The sequence below is a fragment of the Trichogramma pretiosum genome, unplaced genomic scaffold, assembly GCF_000599845.2.
Source record: "Trichogramma pretiosum strain Unisexual culture from Peru unplaced genomic scaffold, Tpre_2.0 scaffold112, whole genome shotgun sequence".
In the NCBI taxonomy this organism is placed as follows: Eukaryota; Metazoa; Arthropoda; class Insecta; order Hymenoptera; family Trichogrammatidae; genus Trichogramma; species Trichogramma pretiosum.
Genome location: NW_019641022.1, coordinates 362271 through 381215, shown reverse-complemented (window position 1 = coordinate 381215; position 18945 = coordinate 362271). Strand labels below are relative to the sequence as shown.

The 18945-nt window shown below is 38.3% G+C and overlaps 4 protein-coding genes across 5 annotated transcripts in view; 1 reads left to right on the top strand and 3 right to left on the bottom strand.

Annotated features, from left to right (window-relative positions):
- Nucleotides 1–10054, bottom strand: part of LOC106652742 (probable chitinase 2) — a 14577-nt gene extending 4523 nt beyond the window's left edge. Inside the window, exon 1 of the mRNA XM_014371870.2 lies at nucleotides 9613–10054. Within this exon, the coding sequence (XP_014227356.1) occupies nucleotides 9613–9718 (106 nt within the window). The 5' untranslated portion in view covers nucleotides 9719–10054. The remainder of the gene's footprint in view (nucleotides 1–9612) is intronic.
- Nucleotides 10055–10646: 592 nt separating this feature from the next.
- LOC106652743 (bystin) lies at nucleotides 10647–12315 on the bottom strand. Its single transcript, XM_014371871.2, has 3 exons — nucleotides 12059–12315; nucleotides 11046–11974; nucleotides 10647–10953 (listed from the first exon to the last, which is right to left on the bottom strand). Exons 1-3 carry the CDS (start codon nucleotides 12215–12217, stop codon nucleotides 10746–10748), a joined length of 1296 nt encoding a protein of 431 aa, XP_014227357.1. The 5' UTR covers nucleotides 12218–12315; the 3' UTR covers nucleotides 10647–10745.
- A 636-nt stretch (nucleotides 12316–12951) lies between these two features.
- Nucleotides 12952–14560, top strand: LOC106652745 (protein KTI12 homolog). The gene is made up of 5 exons (XM_014371875.2): nucleotides 12952–13221; nucleotides 13285–13546; nucleotides 13620–13758; nucleotides 13838–13900; nucleotides 13971–14560. The coding sequence occupies exons 1-5, from the start codon at nucleotides 13062–13064 to the stop codon at nucleotides 14166–14168; spliced, it is 822 nt and encodes a 273-aa protein (XP_014227361.1). The 5' UTR covers nucleotides 12952–13061; the 3' UTR covers nucleotides 14169–14560.
- Nucleotides 14561–14649: 89 nt separating this feature from the next.
- Nucleotides 14650–18934, bottom strand: LOC106652744 (carnosine N-methyltransferase). Of its 2 annotated transcripts, none has more exons than XM_014371873.2 (7): nucleotides 18304–18934; nucleotides 16717–16942; nucleotides 16034–16191; nucleotides 15763–15903; nucleotides 15531–15693; nucleotides 15226–15459; nucleotides 14650–15139 (listed from the first exon to the last, which is right to left on the bottom strand). In XM_014371873.2, exons 1-7 carry the CDS (start codon nucleotides 18414–18416, stop codon nucleotides 14966–14968), a joined length of 1209 nt encoding a protein of 402 aa, XP_014227359.1. In that variant the 5' UTR covers nucleotides 18417–18934; the 3' UTR covers nucleotides 14650–14965. The 2 variants fall into 2 exon arrangements, with proteins under 2 accessions (XP_014227359.1, XP_014227360.1); XM_014371874.2 differs by having other exon boundaries at nucleotides 16735–16942.
- Between the last annotated feature and the right edge of the window lie 11 nt (nucleotides 18935–18945).

Genomic DNA, 18945 nt, shown 5'->3' with positions numbered 1-18945 from the left:
GGGGGGGGGGGGGGGGGGGGCTGTCTCGCGGAAAACGACGCACAGAGAGTAAGAAATTGTTTGTGTATATGTGTGCACACGGGCGCGTTCGAGTCACCTATAGCGCACGAAAACGACGATGTGACGTTATATGATGCGAAAATCCGTGAAAAAATCATTATTGTCAAACGCTGGGAAGAAATAAAATAAGGATTCGAGAAATAAAGGATGAGGTGGGGAGCGAAATGACGATGGTCCATTTTTTGATGCCTTGTAATTTGAAAAAGTACCGACTCTATGACAACTTTCGTTTAACGCTCAAGCAATTTTGAAAAAATTAAGAAAAAATTTTTTGGTTTCAATTAAATTATTAAATGATTCCAACGTTGAATTTTTTACGGTAACGAGAGGTTTGTCAAAAAATCACATCTCAAGATAAGACGTGAAAAAAACTCGCGGTTGATTGCTGCCACAACGACACCAACAACAAAGGTAAGATGATAGTTGATATTAGGTATGACTCAATCATTTTGGCCCCATTTTTATTGAAATTTTAGAAAAATATAGGTACAAATATCTGTTTAATAATATATCTGTTAAATTTTTTTTTCGCATTTGAGTCAAACGCGTAACCTTTGTGCCCTTCGTGAAATGTATTTTGGTGCTTTAGCGAATCCTATTTGAGTTCCAATTTTGCACCAGTCACGTCCGTAATCTTTTGACTGTGTAAATCGTGGACTGCTCTTTGATGTCTGATCAATTTCGATTTTTGTCCGAATTTCTTCTCACACTCGTCACACGAGTAATCTTTGCGACCTTCGTGGACTGCTTTTTGGTGTTTGCTTAAATTACTCCTATCTCCAAATTTCTTTTCGCATCTGTCGCATGCATAATCTTTACGACCATCGTGGACTATATTTTGGTGCGAAAGTAATGTACTTTTATGTCCAAATGTTTTTTCGCACTTAACGCAGGTGTAATCTTTACGATTTTCGTGTACTGTCCTTTGGTGCAAAAGTAAAGTCGATTTTTGTCCAAATTTCTTCTCGCACTTGTTGCATAGGTAATCTTTTCGACCTTCGTGGACTGTTTTTTGGTGCACAAGTAACGTACGTTTATTTCCAAATAACTTTTCGCATTTGTCGCATGTAGTATCTTTGCGACTTTCGTGTACTATTCTTTGATGTTTTAATAAATGCGATTTTCGTCCGAATTTTTTTTCGCAATCATCACATGCGAAATCTTTATGGTCTTCGTGAACTAACTTTTGGTGTATGATCAAATTGCTTCGATTCCCAAATTTCTTTATGCATCTGTCACATGCGTAATCTTTGCGACCGTCGTGGACTGTTTTTTGGTGCTCTATCATATGCCATTTTTTTCCAAATTTTTTCTCGCATTTGTCACATGCGTAATCTTTGCGACCGTCGTGTACCACCGTTTGGTGGTAGAGCAAATTAGATTTTTGTCCAAATTTCTTCTCGCACTTGTCGCATGCGTAATTTTTCTGACCTTCGTGAACTGTCTTTTTGTGTTTCAACATATCGGATTTTCTTACAAATTTTTTCTGGCATTTATCACATGCATAATCTTTCCGACCCTCGTGGATCGCTGTTATGTGTATGAGCAAATTCGCTTTTTGTCCAAATTTCTGCTCACACTTGTCACATAAGTAATCTTTTCGACGTTCGTGTATTACCTTTTGGTGTTTGATCAAATTGCTTCGTTCCCCAAATTTCTTCTCGCACTCATCGCATGGAAAATCTTTGCGACGCTCGTGGACTATCTTTTGGTGCTTTATCAAATGCGATTTATGTCCAAATTTTTTCTCGCATTTGTCACATGAGTAATCTTTGCGACCTTCGTGGACTGTTTTTTGGTGCCAAAGCAAATGCGATTTTTGTCCAAATTTCTTTTTGCATTTGTTGCATGCGAAATCTTTACGATCATCGTGAACTGTCCTTTGGTGCTTCAACAAATTCCATTTACTTCCAAATTTCTTTTCGCACTTGTCGCATCCGTAATCTTTCCGACCTTCATGAATGGTGTTTATGTGTACGGACAAATTTTTTTTTCCTGTGAATTTCTTCTCGCAATGGTCGCATACAAAATCTTTCCGACTCTCGTGGACCGTCTTTATATGCTTGAGCAAATTTTGTTTATTTCCACATCTCTTTGCGCACTGTTCACATAAGAAATCTCTGAAAACTTCGTGGAATATTTTATTATGTTTCAATAATGTTGATTTATTTTCAAATTTTTTCTCGCACTTGTTGCATGTGAAATTTTCGCCATTTTTGTGTGTTAATTTTTGGTGCGTAAGCAAACTAGATTTTTTCATAAATTTTTTCTCACATTGATCGCATGAAAAGTCTTTGCAGCCCTTGTGCACCGATATTTGGTGTCTACTCAAATGACTTCGGAACTCAAATTTTTTTTCGCACTTGTCGCATGAGAAATCTTTTTTTTCCTTGTGAATTGTGTCTCGGTGTGTCATCATGCTTGTTTCTAGTGTAAATGCCTCCTGGCAAATATCACAAACGTGTTGTTTTTTGTCAAAGAAAACAATGTCGTGTTCACTTGAATTATCTTTAGAGACAATTTTTTCGGATTTCTTTTCATTTTTATCCATTTTGGTGGCTGAATTGAACAGTGGATCTTCCTATTTAGTACCAGAAAAATTGAATGAGTATAATTTATCTTATAGTATTATAACTTATTTCATCAGAGAAGACAAAGTTCAAACTAAATTGTTTTCAATTTGAACATGATGAGTTGCGTATCAGTTATCAATGATGATCATATTGTTTACAATTTAGGTACCAATCATCTGTTTATACGTTATCCGATACAAAGGTGTAATGATAGTTAATATCAGACAAGACTCAACAATTTCGGCATAATTTTTATTAAAATTCTAGAAAAAAGTATGTACAAATATATCTTTACATATTTATAATTGCCAATTATCATTTCCCCGCGTACTTTTCTTATACGTAATCGTTGCGACCCTCGTGGGATATTTGTTTCTTGGTACCTGAGCAAAATTAATTTTTCTCAAAATTTCTATCGCCTTTGTCGCGTGCGATCGTCGTGTACATTCTTTAGGTGGCACAGCAAAGCCGGTTTTTGTGTAAAATTTTTTGCACACTTGTCACAGGTGAAATCTTTCCGACCTTCATGGACTGTCCTTTGGTGTCTAGTCAATATCCATTTTTCTCCAAATTTTTTCTCGCACTTGTTACATGCGATATCTTTACGACCTTCGTGTACTGCTCTTTGGTGATTGAGCAAATTCGATTTTATTCCAAATACCTTCTCGCATTTGTTGCATGAGTAGTCTTTGCGACCTTCGTGTACTGTATTTTGGTGCACAAGCAAAGTCTGTTTATGTCCAAATTTCTTCTCACACTTGTCACACGAATAATCTTTGCGACCTTCATGGACTGTCTTTTGGTGCAAAAATAACGTACATTTTAGTCCAAATTTCTTCTCACACTTGTCACATGAGTAATCTTTGCGACCTTCGTGGACAGTCTTTTGGTGCCGAAACCAATCTGTTTTTTGTCCGAATTTTTTCTCACACGTATCGCATGCGTAATCTTTGCGACCTTCGTGTACTTTCTTTAAGTGACTGAGCAAATTCCTTTTTTGTGTAAATTTCTTTTTGCACTTGTGGCATGGGAAATCTTTTCGACGTTCGTGGATCGTGCTATATTTGCAAAGCAAATAAGATTTTTTTCCGAATTTTTTTTCGCAATCATCACATGCATAACCTTTGCGACTCTCATGAACTGTTGCCACGTGCAAGAGTAAATTTTGCTTATTTGTACATTTCTTCCCACAATCGTCACATGAGTAATCTTTGCAGACTTTAAAGGCGAAATCTTTTTGACCCTCGTGTACTGTTTTTATATGCTTGATCAAACGTTGTTTATTATCAAATCTCTTCGCGCATCTTTCACATAAGTAATCTCGGAATACTTCGTGGAATATTTTTTTGTGCTTGAGTAAAGTTGATTTATTTTCAAATTTCCTCTCGCACTTGTTGCACGTGAAATTTTCGCGATCTTTATGAACTAATTTTTGATGCGTAAACAAACTCGATTTTTTTACAAATTTCTTCTCGCACTGGTCACATGCAAAATCTTTGCAGCCTTTGTGTACCGATATTTGGTGTCTACTCAAATGACTTCGGAACTCAAATCTTTTTTCACACTTGTCGCAAGCGTAATTTTTTTGTTCTTCGTGAAATGTGTTTCGGTGTGTTATCATGCTTGATTTTTGTGTAAATGATTCCTGACAGATGTCACAAGTGTAATTTTTGTCGTCAGAAACAACAGTGTCGTGTTCACTTGAATTGTCTTCAGAGACAACTTCTTCGGATTTCTTTTCATTTTTATCCATTTTGGTGGCTGAATTTGAACGATGGGTCTTCCTATTTAGTACCACGAAAATTGAACGAGTATAATTCATCTCATATAGTATTATAACTTATTTCATCAGAGAATACAACGTTCAAACTAAATTGTTTTCAGTGTGATTATGATGAGTTATGTATCAGTTATCAATAATGATCATATTGTTTACCATTTAGGAACCGATTCCTCTGTTTATACATTATGTTAACAATATTTGAAACGATTTAAAATTTTAACTTGTTTATACTTCTAAAACCAAGTATACTTCCCAAAAAATTCCCGATAGACAAAATCGAGTTCACACAAAAAGCATCGAGTAAATAGATCCTCATGCACTTGTTTAACAAGAAATTTGCTGCCCCCGCGCTATGGTGTGATCGGTGTGCTCCATAAACCACCACTACTGCTTATGACGATGCGCGCGTGCTCGGCTCGGCTCTCGTACTTATTATACGTGTACGCGAGGAAGTTATTAATTGAAGGAAGAATGAGACGAGGGAGGAGCGAGAGCGAGAGAGAATGCACTAAAAGTTCCAGCTCAATTGAATTATTTGTGCTCGCGTATGTATGCACGGAGACGGCTGCACTCGATCGTGTGATTATCGTACCTACAAGGCGTGTGTGTCATTCGATGTTCTTTTGGGTACTCAAACTTTATATCGTTGCAAAATTCGAGCGCGTCATTCTCAATTTTGCTGGACTTTCGAATCTACGCGCAGCTGTAGAGAGCTTTTTTAGGAATGTCGAATGTGTACTTTTATGATTGTGTTGCTGTTGATTTCAAATTCGAGGATGATTCAATAACAAAAAAAACTAAAAGTTATTAATTTCAAATTAATTTATTTCAATTTTTAACGATTCATAAAGTGAATTTAATTTTGCAAGAATAAAAGCTCGCTTCTACGATCGAAACTGCGCGAATCGATCGATATCAAAAGCTCGCACCGGACGCGAGCACTAAGTAATGTTTATTCTTCAAACAGCATTATAGGCAGCTCGAGTCCGACACGTCAATTTAAAATTTGTCACTTTGATTTATAGCTCGGCCCGATAAACACGTTGCAAGCCATATACATACGTATGTATATATCGACGAAATTACATTTCACCCGCGGCATTAAGGGCACGCGACGACGTGGCGCAAACTTGTCCAAGTTCGAGCATAATTAATAGGACACGAAGACTCGTGTGTTTGTGTGTGACAGCTGCGTTATACGTATATACATCGTCGCGTGCAATGTTGTCGGTAAATACAGCGGCTCGTGTATGTAATATACATATATTTTTGTGTCAGAGAGAGCGAGGAGAGGAGCGAAAGAGAGATGCTTATCGTGATAATTCTACATCGAGTTCGTCACGCGCTTGCCAGCGAATTTCGTATGTACGCGATATCAAAAAGAAACGACGGTATAGCGAAACTCAAAGAGTATCGAGAATAAAAGTGATTCTGTCATTGCGTGCAGATAGAGAAAGAGAGAGAAACTCGACTATACAGACGGGTGACAATGCGACGAACAAACTGGCGCAGGTGCGCGCACGTGTCTGTCGTGCCTGTCGCCGATCGCCACCACCCCTGCTCGACGACGATCGTCCGTCTCATTATTTATGCATGTAATATTCACGCGCCGATCACGCAGAGATCGAGAACGAGCGCAAACCACGTGTGTATCTATATGAGATACCCGATTGGTACGACGATGCAAAAGATTGAAATAAAAAGGTATAGAAAGGATCGGCTTTACGTCGTAAATTGCGGATTTGCCGGCCGAGAGATAAGACCACTGCGATTCAATCCCCCCCGCACGGGCTGGACTCGATGGGGTTTCGCTGTATCGTTTTGTTCAAGGTTATAGAGACACCTACACTATATATGCGTTAGAATCGTTTGTTTTTTTTTTTTTTTTTTAATGTATCTCCGCAAGTAGCGTTAACGAGGTAATCGATTCGCCAAGCCGAGGATACATAGGCGTACAAGTGTAGTAGCAAAGAAGAAGAAGAAGAAGAAAATATAAACGAGCTCACCTAATTTCGTCTCGTTAATAATAATAATAGGATAAGAGGCGCGCGCGATATCGAGGCGCAAGGTGAGAGCGAAGCTCGAGCAAATTCAATTTTCTGCGATATCCCTCCTCTCTCCCCTATACTATAGGCTTTGCAGATAGCAGCATATATTATATAGCAGCGCAGTGCATGAATAATTGAAGGATCTCGCGCGAATAGAAAATTTATATTTCCTTCCGTTCGCGCAGCGTTGGCAATTATCATATACGGGAGCTAACCATTTTTTCTCTCTCTTTATGCATTTTCACGGAATCGACTTACGCATATATATATATATAACGCGGGGAATGAAAAGAACGAAAAAAAAGGAGTCGTAAAAGAGCGAGCGCGCGCACGAGTCAGCGAAAATTACGCGCGTTCGCCGAAGCAGAGCCACTGCGTCTATACGCGTGTAATATCTACCATCCCCTCCCTCCCTCGACGAGGGCAGGATTTTCACGAGGACGAGCTTCGCGCAATCGAGCCCCCGACGGGGAGAGAATCGATACCGACTGTCGCCGGCCGGTCGCGGCAGCGTCGGTGGCGGCGACGGTACTACTATTATATATACTACAAAAACCAAGCCCCTCTGCGCTAAGCTCGTTATTATTATGGAGTTTTCGGCGTCTCGTTTCTGTCCCGTACGCAATAAAATATATAAATATGCTGGACTCTGCTTCCAGTTGCGCTCGATCCCAGAAGGCCTTGACATTTTTGCAAGGGTTAAGTCATCTCGAGCGCGGAAAACTTTTCGACTGATTCACGCGATGACCCTTGAAACGAACAACGCGATCATATACGTGTTGCCGTTGCTTCTTCTTCTTTTCTCGCGCTCAACTTTTATGTGTCAAGGATACGTGAAAATGCCGTAATTATCGTGTATGAATTTACACCTCGAATCGCGCGTCGATATACAATAAATCTCGCATCGGGCGCGAGGATAACACACGCGGTTATAAGGTATATAATTTCTCTCACGCTACCGTGAAAATAGAAAAAGAAATGAAAAATCAAAGGAACTGCGCGTCCAATCGAAGCTGATAAATCAAGCGAGTTGCTGCTGCACCCGAGGCAATGATTTTACTCTCGTGCACACGTGGAGTTCTCATTTTGATCGCAAAAGAGGAATTATCTATATCGCATCTGGGTGCAGTTATACATGCTCGCGCGGGCTGTTTTTAATAACGGGAGAAAGCCGAGTAGCGTTTCTCTGACGGCGCTTGTACCTGCTCTGTATATGTATAGCGAAAAATCACACACACACTTACACGATACTGTACGCTACAGTATAGCTGTTATATCCTACAACATTTTTTCGTCACTCTGCGCTCGATCGCTGCTCTGCTTTCTTTTTCCTCCGACTTTGTGTCTTTTTTTTTTCACGGAAACGCCATATGCCCGTGTGCATTAGCGTATATGTGTGCAGCAGCATGGGGGCAGCAGATAGTGAAACCTTACGCGCGAGAGGCGCGCGATTTTTTTTTTGTTCGTCGTATCGAATTTAAACTGTGCTACTACGACGTCCGATCGTGCGTGTGTGCATTTCCGATTTGCCGCGCGCGCGCGGAGGGGAGAGGTATATAGGTACATAATAGGGAGCAGTGATTTTTTTTTTGGCCTCGAGATCCATCCGAGAATTATCAGCGATGGAACTCTTCTATCTCCGTGAAGTGCCTCGCGCGCGTAATGTGGGGGAAAAAAATATTCCTTACTCGAGTGTATTATATACACAAATGTATAAAAGACTCGAGAGAACCGGTTACTTCGAATGGACGCGAGACACTAAACGTACACGAATCGTGGAATGTTTGTGATACAGGCGCTTCGTGTCGCGGAATCGGCCTTGGACATTTTTTTTTTGCCTTCGCCTTCGAACTTGCATATACGTCTATGAGTATATTTTCGAAAATAGTATATACGAGTTTACGTACAAAAATATCGCGACGCAGGTGTACACAACAGCCGCGCGCACGTGCCGGTGTCCATACATAATGGGTTAATTCGCGTTCGATTTCTCAATCACCGCGTCGATATATATACGAGTAAATACGTTTCGCGCACGTATCGTGCAGTTTCGCTTATTATTTATAACGCGCAAATTGGGAGTCGTGGACTCTTTCTCGAAAGAATTAACAGAGAGAGAGAGAGAGAAAATCGTTGTTGATAGGAGGAGCAATTACAATTATATTTATTTATTTATACACGAGCTTCGGCTAGATCGTGAGAACTCTAAGCGCGAATGTGTGTTAGTCGCTCAAGGAGCTCCTCGGCGAGGATTCGAAAGTTCGACGATAGAACACACCACACCGCGCACTCATAACAACAAAAGGAATTCAATGTAATCCTTTCACTCTCTCGGGGCGTGTATTATAGTCGCGCGGAGGCAAACAAATTTATTATATTTATAATAATTACGGTACGGACTATCGCGTTTCTCGATGGTGTCGACTCCGCGTCGCGCGGAGTACGACAGAAAACCGGAACTCTTCAATTTGAAATCAAAGCGCAAATCTGTTCCTTCTTTTTGCCTTTCGTGCGCTTCTTGCATTATACGCTCTAATAAAGATACGCGACGACACACACACACAGCGCTCCATTTTATGCTCCTATACGTTGGGCGATGTATATAATATAATATCTTCTTGTCAGACTCGCACACACACACACACACACACGTAAACATAATATATCGTACACAAAGCGCGCTTTAAAGAAGAAAAACGGCGTGTTTATATTATGCGCGCGCGCGCGCGCGCCCGTGCATGCGAGTACATAAATAAGAAGCTGAAGAAAAAAAAAAAACCTTCGAAGGGCTTTGCCAGCGGCAGTGGACAGCAGCACTGCTGTTGCACAGCCGCGTGAAAACGGAAACCAAATGAAGCCGCACACGCGAGGCACACTTGCGCCCGCGCGCGCCTTATACTGTACTACTATATACGGTATAGGTTCAACGTGCATTATAAGGTCTTTTATATTATCAAAGGTGTATATATACGTATAACGGCGAGAGATGGTGCACTGACTGACCAAGTGCAAAACTCGATAACGTATGATCTTTTACACTTGGCGGCTACTGTGAGCTGCAGCGCACACGCGCGAATCGATCTCGACGCCGATTCGTTGTTAATACCGCACGCGTGTATATAATTTCATGAAAATCGTAAAGACTCACTTATGTAGGAGTAGGTGTAGGTCGAGGATGCACCTGCCGCGAGGGTGGCCAGCAGCGTCTGGACGCCGAGCAGCAGCACGAAAGTGCCACGGCCGCCGAACGTCATCGCGATGGTCTGTATGGTATAATGCTCGGCGCAGCAGCTCGAGATCGCCAAGCTCTTATACCCTGAACAAAATTCGACTCCTTTTTTTTTCTTCTTTATCAACGTTGATACCGCTCGATGATGCGATGCGCTGTTTTTCTCTCCGAGGAGAGACGCGCACGATTGAAAATCGTTACGAACGACGCGCACAGTGCCGTCGATTGCAAAAACAAGAACAAACAAACAAACCAACGAACGGAGCACACAAAAACCCAACGATTTGCACACGCGGAGTCGCCGAACTGTATTTATATGTAGCACCTTTACGAGACGGAGTATATGGGATATATCGATGCTAATCGGCTGCGAGCAACAAACTGACTCTCTCACCCGACGCGCCGCTCGCCCCGGCAGCAGCTCGCGATGTATATATAAGCACAGCGGTCGAGGAGTATAAGCGTAGTATAGTAGTAGTAAGCTGGAATCTCTATCTTGCGCGCGCGAGTACTGCTCCGATATATATACACTTTATGTGTACGATATACCTATAGGTATAGGACAAGCAGCGATGACGCAGAGACACCGACGCTATACTGCCGATGCACAACACCGTATATTATAACTATATGTATGTACGAGACGGGGAGCAATGGGCAAGGGGGTAAAAGTCTCCAGAAAGATATGCCAAATACATATATACACGGAGTGGGAGCGCGTCGCGGTGTGCGCTCTTGCGCGTTTATTGTATATATGGTTGTACGTTTGTGTGTTTGCGAGCGCGAGGCTTTTTTGTGCCCTCTCGATGATGCCCCTCGCGCGCGCTCCGTGAAATCGTTGAATTTCGGAAAATTTCACGGAGTCGCGAGAAAAATCTACGACGATTCGGAGAGCTATTAGGTGTTCGTTTCTTCGCGTTGCGATAAAATAAAAAACAGAACTTTGAAGCATATACAATTTTATTATATTTTCTTTCAAATCATTACATACTTACACGGCTAGCGATCGCTTAACAATTAATTAACATATTAATAAAACGTACTCTAAGCATTTACTCTTCCATAGCCATTTCTGACTCGCCTTTGGCGGAATGCAATTCTCTCCTGATCTCTGCGGATAACACGTGATGATTCTTCTTCTTGATCAATTGCAGCAGAGCCTCTTTCTGCTCGTCGCTTATGTTGTTCTTGTATCGCTGCACAAAAGTCAGCAGTGCCTGGTGCCACAGCACTGGCATTTCTCTGGGATCTCTTTCGAATCTGAAATTTTAAATTTGGTAAATCAAGTGTTCGCATAAAAATTTGATGAATTTTAATGATATCGAGGAAAATCAAGTTGAACGATTACTTACTGCACAAAATGAAATACGCATCCATCGATTACTCGATAAGGTAGCGCATATTTCTTATCGAAGAGTATTCTCAAAAATATACTGTTGGCACCGTTATACTCCATTTCAGCGATTTTTAAAAGCGCTGTAGCTGAATGTAAGATGGGGATACTGTTCTTGGCTACAACGGATCCCACGATCAAAGCCTCTCTCAACGTGCAATTGCCACTCTCTAAAAGTGGAAGCAGAATTCCCTTCATGAATGCACCTGGCTTGTACAAGGCCTTTCTCAGAGCTTGATAAAGATGGAAATTCAATCTCTTGTATTCTTGCATGTCATCTCTCAAACGAGGTAACAATACTAGATTATAAAATCTTTGTGCCATATTTTCCTTCATATTAGATGCAAAGAGTCTGGTAGCTTGGTACACGGCAGCTGCAGTCCAATGATCGGGGTCTGTCACATACATAATTTGCTCCCAATTTCTGAAACTTGGGACTGCTTTGAAGGGTTTTGGAATCTTTCCACTTCTGTACTTTGACAAAACTTTTCCAACATCTTCGTACAATTTCTTGACCTTTGGATCCAATTCTTGCATAGCGACGCTTTGAGCACCATCAAACTGCGTTTCAATTTCCTGCCTCTTTCCATTAATTATCTCTCTAAAGCGATTACCTCCAATTTCCTTTGGATTTGTCATAAATCTAAAAATATCCTTTTCATCCTGTTCATCCAATTTAATCTCTTCGTAATCATCAATAGCAGAAAGTCCATCATCACTGTCATTGTTTTCTTCTTCATCACTAAGCACAGGACCTAAACTTCTTGTTGGTACTGGAGCAGAAGCTTGGAGAGCACCTTCTGCTTCACTATCTCCTTCTCCTTCTTCTTCTTGCCTTTGTTTATTGGATAGATTTAGAATTTTTTGAGATATCTTGGATTCTAAATACTAAAAAGTTAAAAGAGAAAAATTAATCACTCAAAAAATTATTAATGACATAGAATTTAAAATTCACATAAAAATCAATCTAACCTGTTCGTCTTTGTCCTGGCGTACTCTAGTTTTGTTTCTATTTTTCGGTTTAGCTAGCAACGCTGACTCAATAGCCTCAGCTAAAGTAGTATGCACTTGCTTCTTCGGTGGACCTGTCCGCATGGAGGAGGACACTTTAACTTTTTTCGCTTTACCCATTCTGAATAACGAGTGATTTCTTTAGAGACAAATTCAAAACACCAGCAGCAACGGAACACGTGCAGTAATGAGACTTCACTGAGGAATGAGCATGTGCGCTGCTTAGCAGTAGGCTATCGGCCGGTAATTTTCGGAAACAGCGCCACGATACAACTACAAGTTACGAACTTGTATGAACTTGTCTGAACCTTTGTATCTGTGAAAATTGGAATTTAAAAACCGTATTACAATAGCCAAACCCATTCGGGAAAGCAGTCAAGATATTGTTGGGAACTAAACAGATTAAATTTTATACGTTTTTATTTTTTTTTATTCGATTGCTCTCACTGATTTGTGTTTTCTTAAAGGTTTTTTCTTTAAAGTTTTCAAAAATAAATGTAATGTTGACACCTGTATCTACAAGGAATTTTTATTGATACAGATTACATTAGAATATGAATTTATTTATTACTAACATTATTAATTTTCATTTCGGGGCAACATAATGTGGATTTAAAGCAATCATGAATAATGAATACAACAACAATATGGTTTTCAAATGACCCAGCATTTTTTACCTCACACATTTTTATGGTTCAAAAAATTTCTATTGGAAAGAAAATGCAACAAAGAACTTTGAACAAAAATGATGTGTGTAATGTAATTATATGCTGCGACTGCTGAGAGCAGACGAGCGCTGAGCACGCCGCGCGCGGCGTGTTTCACTACTACTGTACACAAATTGACAAATATATGTCAGTCGCCCACGTGCATCAATTTCAAGCGGCTGCAAAGTTGTTGACGTATCTTAGTTTCATTCTTACAATTACCTAATAAACTGCACTCTGTATATTACGGTGCAATTATGCCATTGATTGTGTTAAGCGGTCTGCCCAGCAGCGGTAAAACGACCCGTGCCAAACAGCTCGAGGACTTTTTCCGATCGAAGGGCAAGAAAGTGAATATCGTGAGCGAGGAGCAGTGCATAAAAAATGCAAAGTTCGAAAAAAATGATTATTATTCAGGTATGTACTGTGTTTAAGGATCATGGCGATGAACGAATGACTTTCATAATTTTGATATTTCAGCCTCTAAAAATGAGAAGCAAGTTCGAGCCGATATCAAGTCTAATGTCATAAGGCTCATTCAACCGAATGAAGTTTTAATTCTTGATGGCAGTAATTACATCAAAGGTTATAGATACGAGCTCTATTGCTGCAGTAAAGAATACAAAACTACCCAATGCACGGTGTACTGTGATCTTCCTATTGAACATGCATGGCAATGGAATGAGCAAAGGCCAAAAGAAGATCAATATTCGAGAGAAATATTTGACGCATTAGTTCAAAGGTTTTTATAACTTTTTGTGATTAATAATTAATATTTTTACATAAATTATTTAATTTACTCCATTTTCCAAAAGGTATGAAGCTCCTGATGGTGACAAGAGATGGGATTCTCCACTTTACACAGTATATCCTGAAGATGACCTACCTCTTGAAGAAATTTATTCTTCATTAATTGATAAGAAACCACCAAAACAAAATATGAGTACTCAGTCGGTTAGTATAAAGCTTTATATGATCCATCCATCTCCAACTATTAAAGATAATCAATCATATGAAAACTTTGATTTTTTAGCAAGCTCCAACTGAAAAAAATTATATCCAGGCTTTAGACCAGATAACTCAAGATATTGTCAAAGTAGGTTGAAAAGATTATAGAATTGAAAGAAAAAGAATATTTATGATAACTAGGAATTTATTTTTTCCAGGAAATCACGTCCGCTCAGCAATTAGGAGTTGATAGTAATATAAAAATTTCCAAATACAATGTGATAGTTGAATCTGCAGGAACAATCAGACAACTGAATAATTTGAGAAAACAATTTGTCACGTTCAGTAAACAACAGCCACAAAAGATAGATAATATTCCTGGCTTATTTGTACAGTATTTAAATAAGAGCTTATAGAATAAAATTTTTTTATCTTAAATCAATGTTTCATTTCATATATTGAAAATACCTATTTGGTTGTTTTTCCATTATAAAATTATATTAATCACAATGTTGTAGTTTATACTTGATATACTTGATATTATGGGCTAACAGAAAAATTTCAATTCATTCGCTTACAAATTTTTTAAACATTAATTAATAATTAATTTTTTGTTTTAATTAAATTAAGTTTCATGTATACTTTCACTATCTGTTCTTTGCTCAAATTTCAGCCCATTCGTAACAAGTAGGTAGCAAAAAACTAAACAATTTTAACAAGTTCAGTATGCTAATAACATTAGCAAACTTTCAATCATAGAATCTTACAAAAATTCATTCTCAATTCTTAAATCTGTGTTAAGAAAATTTGTACAAGTTTTAACTTCGTTTTTCATACCAAGCTAAAGATATTAAAAGATGCAAATGTACAATGGCACTACTGACGAAAATACCTAAATCATGTTTTCAAAGCAAATTTAATCTTTACATCTTCAAAATGTTTAAAATTGTGATAATCGCTTTTATCTACATTTTACTCATAGTTACTTGTATTTTGTACTTCAATTTGTTCATATGCAAAAAATTTTCATTCAGCACAATAGAGTTTTGTTCACTAGGAATTTTCATAGCTTTATTTTGTCACAAAGTTAATGTCAGTAACGATAATAAAATTTTTTGTAACTCTTATTTAATTATGCTAAGAAAAAAGACATCTTAAACAAGATGTAAATCAATAATTATTAAATTGCTTGGTTAATTATCAGGGATAATAATCAATTTTCGTGCTCTTGACTGCCATTCGTTTCCGAGCCATTTGATACATTCATGGATTCAGAAACCCTCATCTTCTTAGGTTTTTGGCACACAAAGTAAACGCTGTTATATTCATATTGTAACATACTGTGTACGTTTTGTGCATAACGCGTTTTCACGTGTGTTTTTTCAGTCTAAAAAAAGAATAACATTTTCAAAAATCTTTTTTTAATTCCAAATATGAACTAAATGAAAGATTTGACAAAATGTAATATCATACCAGAATATTAAATCCAAGACCTCGAATTACATCACGTACTTCAAAATAACTCGGCTCGATTGACTCTTCCATAGGCATATCACTAAAGTGATACAGAAGTGGACCTAAATTAATCCATATTCCTCCAGGCTTTAGTATATTGTAAATGGTTTCTATAAATTGTACAATGTTATTTGCACAGTCAATGAAAAAGCATGTAGCAACACAATCCCAGTAATCATGCTCTGTGTACACCTAAAGAATCAAATAAATGTTTGAATTAAAAATTTTTACATTGATTACATAGCATTAAATTATATACATACTTCAAGAAAATCACCAGCTACCATAGAAAATTGTGCATTTTCAGGAAGATCACTGGGGTTTATGTCTGGGAAGTACACTTCTTTAATTTGATGCTGTGGCTCAATATTGTTCATGTACTGATGAACCCAAGGATGAACTCTGAATGAATTTATTCCCCGACATCTGAAACAGTGATAAAAATGATTAACATTTTGTATTAAATTAATTTGATTTAAAAAAAGGATACCCTACTTGTTGAGAACAAAGTGGGATGCAAAAAGCATGAATAAAGAAAATTCATTTCCTTGGCAAGTATAGCCTCTCCTTGCAATTTCATAAGCAAGTCGTCCTAATCCAGCTCCAGGTACAAGTATACGGACTTCTCCTGGGGTACTGGAAATTTACCCTATCAATCCATTTTTCGCAATAATGACTTTATCTATTATTATTTTATTTAAAGAGAGGTAGAAGAATAATTGAATGCACAGCCCGGCAGATGGTATTGTAAGAAATTAACACTTACCAATGTTCTAAGGGAAACTGATTAACAATTTCATCAATAATAGGCTGGTAACATGTTCTCCTTTCTTCCTCACCTTCTGTACTCCAGTCTCTAACAAACTGCTTGATAGTAGCTTGTACTTTTTCTTGATCAGCTAATATTGGTCTGTGTGCTACTGTCTATAATCACAAAATTATTCTATAAAGTATACGTAAATGAGATTTGATTAAAATTTATTCAAATATTATTAGTTATATTTTTCATAAAAACCTATAAAAACTAAAATCCACATACCAGATAAATTTGATTATGACATTCTACTGAGTTTTACTTTAAGTAACTGAATATTAAAATATTTCAATTGGAGGTCATACAAGCAATTTGCATTTTAATAGAAACAAGTTTAAAATTTTTCTTCGATAAACAAGGTCTTTTGAGTAGCTTATATTAATTAAAAGTGTAGTAAAAAGAATAGAGATATTTCAATATTCAAAAATCACTATTAAAATCTCACAAACTAAAAAAATATAAAAAAGTGTGTAACTACTTTCTACAGAATTACAAATAAAAAGTCCTACTAAGTCCTACAGGAAGAATAAACAGAAAGAAAGTATTAACAAATAAATATTGAAAATTCAAATCCAAACTAACACTATCAATGTTGTTAATACTATATCAATAGAAATACCATGCTAGCTACACACCAGAGAAACTTGTCTTACACTGTCGGTACTTGCATCCTCGGGGGTAACATTTTCAAAAATATTTGTGACATCCTTAATGATTAATCTGATAATATCGTCATTGTTTTCTATGCATCTTTTCACTTCATTGAGATGGTCTCTATAACGAGATAGCAATTTTTGGTGATGAGCTGGTAACGATAGAAGATAGGTTTCAGTCTTTTTAACACGCTGCAATGAGTGAGGTCTGAAAAATGAACATTACAATTAGCTTTATTCTTGGTATTACTATAATAAGACATGTTGATAACGATTATTGTTATTTTTAAGACAAGAATACTAGAGGGTTCTTGCGTATGTGTCATAACTGACCAAGTGATTGAATCAAGCAGGAGAATTTTTATCCAGGCAATAAATCTTACATTTACTTGTGAATGGCTAAATCGATAGCTTTAATAACAATAGTTTAAAGCTAAAGAGTCAATTAAAATAAAGGCACATGATAACATATAACGGAAAGAGAAAATACATGATAAATAGCCATCAAGAAATAGATTATCAATTTAGTGTGCACATGTGGTTTACCAAATCAGTGTTTTATTAATTTCTAACATTTATAGCAGAAAATGTTTCGCGTTAAAAAAAAAGAAGTCAATCGAGTTACACTCGCCTCAACAATATCGGACGCGAATTGCACAACATGTGACACACTAAAGATATCTTTCCATTTAAATAAAAAATTTCGATAAACAACAATAATAAGCATCAAAGAGGCGAATTCTACTGTGCATGTGTGCGAAAATATCACAGCATTGTAATATACGCATGTGCATATTCGTGCCGGCACCAACGACGTATAGGTGTACGATCGCACCTATACACATACCGCGAAATGCTCGTAAACAACTTGCAATTACATTTATAGGAGAGGAAATATAACGCGCCAGAGTGAAAGAAGATAAAGAGGAAAAAAATAATAATAAAAATAATAACAAAATCGGAGTCGCTCGAGCGAGAAAAAAAGAAGAGGATCATGCGGGAGAATCCGCAGGCGCTCACACTCTTTGTTTAGTAACATTAACAGATAAACGAAAAAAGTCATGCAAGATGCGAAGTTTCGTCTAGCCGACATTGTTTCGCGTATTAAACTTCTAAGCGTCGTTTATCGAAAAAAACAATCTCAAGGTCAGAAGATACACGGCGCATCCTATAGATATATATAATATATGAAAGGCACGTGGGCGCGGAATGATTTTTTGCTCGCTGCGAACGTTAACCAGGACCCGCGATTGGTCCAACGAATAAAAGTTCATCTCGGAGCGGCGATAATACATAGTTGGCTATTGTTAGTGAACGATAACGAATAAAACTAGAGAGAGAGAGAGAGATAGAAAAAAAATGACGGCACGAGGGGTTATAACGTGTCGTTTCGCAATTAACAATCGAACGGAGAAGTTGGTCGCGTTATGTATACGTAAAACGAGGAACATCACACGGTGTGTATCATATACATCGATTGCGATCTAACAACACATTCGGCCGAGAGGGCCGCCGATAAGGCGAAAAAAGAGAGAGAGAGAGAGAGAGAGAGAGAGAGCGAGTCCTCACTTGTAATATTTGAAAGCCGACACGATGCGCTGAAAGTGCTTCCTCTCCTCCTCGTCCTCGTACGTGTTGTTCATGTTTTTCGGATAATTTACGCCGTTCGGCTCGACCTCCATGGTGTCCGTCTTTTTTTTTTAATAAAAAAGAACGACTGTATCAACGACGATTCGCAATTGCACGCGATCGGTGCAACGCTGCTCCTCTTGTGTATATACGGGCTATTGAAAACCCCAAAAAAAAAAACAACAAAACGCGAGTTACACTGCACTGCCGGGCATATACATTCGCGCTGTGTCTGTCTATCTGTGTGCCGAAGTCAGGGATCTATGCTGAATCTGCAGCAGCACCGTACCGGGGGCTAACGCACGCACCAACTGTCTCTAGTACACGGTTTTCTGCACGCTCTGGCTGCTGCTCACATACACACACACACACACACAGACACGCGCCTATCTGACGATTCGCGCTTATAAGTGGGATTCTAGAATCTAGACTCGAGCTAACTGCTGCTATACACGATATTATTATAGAAGATCAGCCTCTCGTCGCGACGATGCGCGGCCAATCCTCGTATACGTATATATATTATCGTTATATATACAATGTACTAGAATGGAACGATTTTTCTATGCGTAATCGTTCTGC